This window comes from Adiantum capillus-veneris, chromosome 27 (assembly GCF_014529385.1).
Source record: "Adiantum capillus-veneris isolate H3 chromosome 27, ASM1452938v2, whole genome shotgun sequence".
Taxonomy (NCBI): Eukaryota; Viridiplantae; Streptophyta; class Polypodiopsida; order Polypodiales; family Pteridaceae; genus Adiantum; species Adiantum capillus-veneris.
In genome coordinates, this window is record NC_140957.1 from 88452402 (window position 1) to 88458401 (window position 6000).

Genomic DNA, 6000 nt, shown 5'->3' on the forward strand with positions numbered 1-6000 from the left:
AATTGATTCTTTGCGCAAGCATAAAGTTCCTCAGCCATTTAGTATGAAAATTTTACCTCCACAATCTTTTCCCTTAGCTGTTGAGCAGCTTCATATTGATCCAAGTTGAGTGCACGCTGTAAAAATAAAGGCAGGTTTCCTTTCAGCTTTGAGGTTCATAAGCAAGTTTCATTGCATGCTGAACCTACATGCCTTCTGAGGGAAGGCCCCTTCAATGACATCCTTATATGCATAGAGCATGGATTCCTCAAAAAAATTCCAGCATGAGAATAATCTATTGCATTACCACACAAAAAGCAAAGTTTCCAAATTCAAGTTGTCAAAACGGTTTTAACATGGAGAAGTCACATTCACATAGATCTAATTTAAGTGCACCCTGCAAAAATTGGGTCAGTTCACCTTTCACAGGTTTATAAGCAAGTTTCATTTCATGCTGATCTATCGAACCTACATGCCTCTTTTTCTTGTTTGGGAAGGGGTGGGGGGTGGGGGAGTGGGGCTTCAATGACATGCTCATTCCTCAAAGATAACTCAAAATGGGTATTATCTCTTACATTAAGGGACACAAAGCAAAGTTGTCAGATCCAAGTTGTACAGTTTCAATGTGGAGAAGTCGAATGGAATTGAATCCATCACCATATCATTAGAGCTTACTCAAGCTTTACAGCATCAAAGAAAAAGTATTCTTTGAAGTCTTAACAGTTGAAAAACAAAGCATTTCATGATCTTCTCCACTAAACTATATGGAATTTTGCTTTTATGTGCCGCATTACACCCCAAATACTATTTAAGAGGGCCAGCAGCTAGAATGGCAGACTTGCTTTTTCAAACTTCTCTAAGCAACGACAGGACAGACATTGGTATGTTTAGCCAGCTGTTGTCACTTGCAAACCTTCAAATATATCTCAACTATTGGACGAAAACACATGAACTGATATGGCAGACTTGCTTTTTCAAACTTCTCTGAGCAACCACAGGACAGAAATTGGTATGTTTAGACCAGCTGTTGTCACTTGCAAACCTTCAAATTCAAATATATATCTCAACTATTGGACGAAAACACATGAACTGATATAAATGAGTTTCAAGATGAAGAAAACCAAACGCCCATGTAATGCCACGTTGCATCATCACACGAAACATCAACGTCACCACAAACGCATCATGATATATGCCAGAGACCCCACATTTATCAAACTGCCCCTATGATACAACCCAATTTCAATTGATTGCAAGGTATCTAAAAGTGCTTCACTCTGCAATGAAACCCCACATTCCTTGATGTCTCCATAAGAAAGAGGACAGTACCTGCAGTCTTGTCGTCAAATCAAGTTGAAAAAAGAAGAGCAAGAGTTCTTCATTGGCACTATTACTTTGCTCCATAAATGCAGACAATTGTGCATCCTGATCTTTTCGCCAGATTTTAGCTACAAATTTGTCCCGATTCGTGAACGTCAGCACTGATAAAGTTCGAAGTCTATTATCAGCACACCAATTTGGGACATGTAGCATGCGGCTACGCGCAAAATGGCATAACACGGTTGGGTGTTGTCTAAGCAATCGCAAAGCAGAGCCATCACCCGGTAGTTGGCCTTTGGTATCTCCACTGTGCAGGGCTTTAATGCCTTTGCAAAGAAAAACTCGTCCGGAAAGTAAATTGCTTTCTGTTTGATGGGTGATGCTGAGGCTGCGCTTGTGAAGGGAGGAACAAGGACCCAAAGGTCTACATTGAGCTCTGTTCATGAGCTCGAACTTGGCCATTGCACATAGGCAGGGTTTACAACCTGCACAGAACCGTTATTGACACCCCGCCGCATGCAGGATAGCGTTCGTTTTACAAGCTAATCTCGGGCCACGCATTTCACCACTGCCGTCACTATGTGCTGCTGTGTACAATCTCAAGGCTCAAATCAAAAGATTTATATCCATGTTTGTGTGAATAGTTTCCAGCGAGACAATAAGATCCGAATGGTAAGTGTCCAAAGGAGCTAGATTGGTTGGTTGAATATTCGCCTTTTGTGATCCGGGTCATGGGTTTGAGTGCGGCCAAGCGACCGTAGTAGCACTCGAAGTTGTAAAAGAGAGAAGGTTTTTTGCAAGCATACCTTCTATTATCTCCAATCATAACACATCACAAACTAGAGTTAGTACAAATGTGGAATGCAAGTGTCATGAGAGCATGTCAACAAAAACTTTATCTCTGCCCCTGGTTGTTCATGTCTTCCTCTTGATGATGAAGAGTTCAAAGAGTGGTCTCACTAAGAATATATAAATTGTTTTAAAACTCTTTCACAGCCTCCAAAGTAGTCATATCTCTACAAAAAAGTCCACCAGATAGGGGGACAATGAGGGTAGCAGGTTTAGTGACAAAAGCCAAATTAAACTCACACAATTTCTTCAAAAAATTAGCAAATTCAGCTCCTAAGGAAGAAAAGTTAGCAAGCTCTTGACTATATTTTTGAGCCAAGACCGAGAGTAGGCTAATCGTTTTTAGAGATCATTTTACAACCTTCTTCAGGCTGTTGTCAAGTGTTGCAAGAATTTTGATTCAATGAGACAAAAAGGAATCATAAATTAGTTGAGAAAGATCCAACATGCTAATACATCTAAGTACAAGAGAGTTAGCCATATATAAGGTTTAGGAGTTAACTCCAAGCCTTGCGAGAGGACCAAAGCCTATCACATATCCAAAAAGTTATAGACTAGTAAAAAGTCTATCAATTGTTCAAAATATACAATTTGTTTGCTTTTAGCTTTCCTTTATGACCGATCTAAAAGACTCCGCCAACGCAAGGCAATATCCAAAATGTCAAAGGTTTATCTCTTTCTCAATCAAGAGATGAATTGGTGCAAGCAAGAAAATTTTAATGATCACAAAGAAAGATATTTTATTTTAATTAAATTAGTGTTTCTAATTAGAGAAGGAGAGCTTTCACGTTTGAAGTTATCAAGGAATCTAAATAACATGAGTAGCTCAAATCTTGAATGCATATGAGTTTCTCTCAGAGAGGGGAAAAAGGCCATGTTGAGGTTCCCAAAGGCTGTTATGAAGTAATGAAAGTGATTCAAACCATGCATGTCACCATGAATCTCTTCTCAAAAGAGCATCCACTTCCTCTTAGAATGTTGTGTTTAAGCAATCAAAAGACAAAAGTAACAACATAAACACCAAGAGAATGTGAAGCGAAGCATCCGTACTTGCAAGACGGAATCCAAAGAAGAGAACTATAAGCATCAACTAGAGCATCTCATCAATGAATAGGTCACAAGGAGTTGGATGTTCTCTATGCATGAAAATTAAAATCAAGGAGACAATTCAAGCAATCATACTTGCTCGTCTTTTGAAGAAAAAAGATTTATTGAGGAGATATCTACTTCCACTAAATAAGTTACACTATTTTTTTATTTTTCACGTTGCTTACATTTATTCAAGCAAAGCTATATAAATTATGCTTTCTCATAATGCACAAGAATTCAAATTATTTTAGTAGCATATATCAATGGCTACCTACCATGCTAGATGCAAATGCTACTACTATAGTTGACACAAAAGGTTTTGTGTTGCATCAATAAAACCCATGTCTTTTTTGCTGAAGGGGCACTATATTAATGTTATGATGACAATGTCTTAACTTGTGATATTTAAGGATAGGACATATTTTTGAATATGTTTCTCCATATTTGAAGTGTCACACAGTGTACAAATTGTTTTACAAAAGAGTATATGCGTGATCTTCTAAATATTATTTTAAAGATAAAAGCACACCGTACTACATGATACCAAGGATTAAATCTTTGGCTAGTACATCAAAGTTTTTTTAAGATACCTTCATTAAATGATTAATGTGCCACATCCAATAAAGCTTATAAATGAGTAAAAATGAGCAACGATATAAGGGTGAGAAACACATACATCACCAATGTCATGCAAAGTCACAAAAAGAAGTTTGTTGTTTTACAAAGAAAGGTAAATGATTGGCTTATAGGCTCAAGTTGCCACTTGTACGACTGAAAGTTATGCCTCTCAAGTAAGCTTAGCACTTCCTCTTATTATTCAATAGCATGAATTTCATTAGCTTAAGGACAATTCAAACTATCAAGTTGGCTTATAGGCTCAAGTTGCCACCTATCTAGCTGAAAGGTAAATGATTGGCTTATAGGCTCAAGTTGCCACCTTCTTGCTAAAAGTTATGCCTCTCAAGTAAGCCTAACACTTCCTCTTATGGAGACACATATTATTCATAGCATGGATTTGATTATCTTAAGGACAAATCAAACTATCAAGGCTCCTTAAGCATGTGCATAAGCTACCACCCAAAGGTAAGAAAATATGTGCGGATATATCCCAGTTCAAATGTCTCAATTTGAAGACTATTATTAATGAATTGCAAAATAAGATGATTCAATGACCAAGGAAAATCGAATTGCAATTTTCATATGAGTTGGACATCAAACAAGATATCAATGTTGAAATGACTTCAATGAATCAAAGTTTCTCTTATGTTTTCATTGAAGAACTAAATTATTTAAGATTTTCATGAGAAACACAATGTGTGGAAGACTATGTCTCTCAAGCACTGACTAGAGTAGCCACCTATTGTGGACTGGTGTTGTTGCTCAAATGAGGATCCACAATCAATCCATGTTTTCAACTTACAGTCGAGGACAACCATCATGTAAGAGCAAGGTAATGTCACCCATATTGTCTTTTGGTAAGAGCCCCATCGAATTTTAATTATTGAAATTCATTTTAAAACATTCTACAATTTATTTAAGGAAGTTAGAATAAAGTTTGAGCCCCATCAAATTTTAGTTATTGAAATTCATTTTGTAACATTCTACAATGTATTTAAGGAAGTTAGAATAAAGTTTGAGTCTCAAAACATGATTTTCTCTTTTCAAGCTAGAAAGAGAAAATTAATACCTAAATCGGAAATGCAAATGTAATGGGAATGGTCATGCCAAACTCTCAATTAGTTATATGTCTTTGGAGCATTCAAAATCCATTAATAATATATATATGTGATCTAAAGCTAATTTAAGTTGAAGGATTAAATGTACTTAGTTAATGCTTCCAAGGAAATGTATGAAAAGTAATCATCAATGTAAGTGTTGCAAAAGCAAAGGGATGAAAAGATTTTGTCTTATTTGTTTAAATGCCCATCATTTATGTTTCAAATGTTTGAAGTGTATGCATACAAAAGGACACACACTTGCTGTAGCTATGTCTTCCAAGCACTAAGTAGACGTGCTATCTACTACTGAACAGTGTGCTAGCTACAATGATTAGACACACTTTCAACAACCTTGCCTTCCAAGCAGTGGGTAGACTCGTTATCTAGTAAAAAGTGGTGTCAATGTGCTTAGCTAAATGCCAATGGACCAAGTCCACCTTCCCTTGTATATGTGCATAATCGAGGGCAACTATAATTTCAAAAGAGAGGTAATGAAACAAAATTTAATTTTGGTCTACTTAAATGAGTTTTTATCTCTAGAATTGTTCATTTCAAAGAGAGGACATAAAAAGAGTGGAAGGACCAAGATTACAAAGATGGTTGTAAGGTGCACATGGGCCTTGGGATGCCAAAAGGATGAAGCAATCTTTAAACGTGACAATGCAGTAGTGTGAGATGCATCTCAAGACCTTAGGATGCCAAAAGGATGATGCAACCTTTAAAAGTGCCAATGAAATTCTTTTCGAATCAAATGTGCCTAGAGAGAGAGAGATGTAGAGAGAGTGAGAGGGATATATATATATATATATATATATATATATATATATATATATATATAGAGAGAGAGAGAGAGAGAGAGAGAGAGAGAGAGAGAGAGAGAGAGAGAGAGAGGGAGGAAGGAAGGGAGGGAGAGCAAGAGAGAGAGATTGAAGGAGTGGAAGATCGATAGAAATAGCGATAGGGAGAAGTAGTGGGAGATAGAAGGAGAGTAAGAAAGAGGGGAGAGAGAGAGATAGATAGAAAAGCTCGTTCCAGGAGGTCTCTT

At 37.0% G+C, this 6000-nt stretch overlaps 1 protein-coding gene across 2 annotated transcripts in view; it reads right to left on the reverse strand.

Annotated features, from left to right (window-relative positions):
• The window catches only part of LOC147422355 (uvrB/uvrC motif-containing protein), a 68847-nt gene extending 66911 nt beyond the window's left edge, over nucleotides 1-1936 (reverse strand). Inside the window, exons 1-2 of one of the 2 annotated variants that reach the window (XM_086503331.1) lie at nucleotides 1309-1936; nucleotides 57-116 (exon numbers count right to left, since the gene is read on the reverse strand). In XM_086503331.1, the coding sequence (XP_086359457.1) occupies nucleotides 57-116; nucleotides 1309-1761 (513 nt within the window). In that variant the 5' untranslated portion in view covers nucleotides 1762-1936. The remainder of the gene's footprint in view (nucleotides 1-56; nucleotides 117-1308) is intronic. The other variant, XM_086503330.1, reaches the window with a different exon arrangement.
• Nucleotides 1937-6000: the final 4064 nt, after the last annotated feature.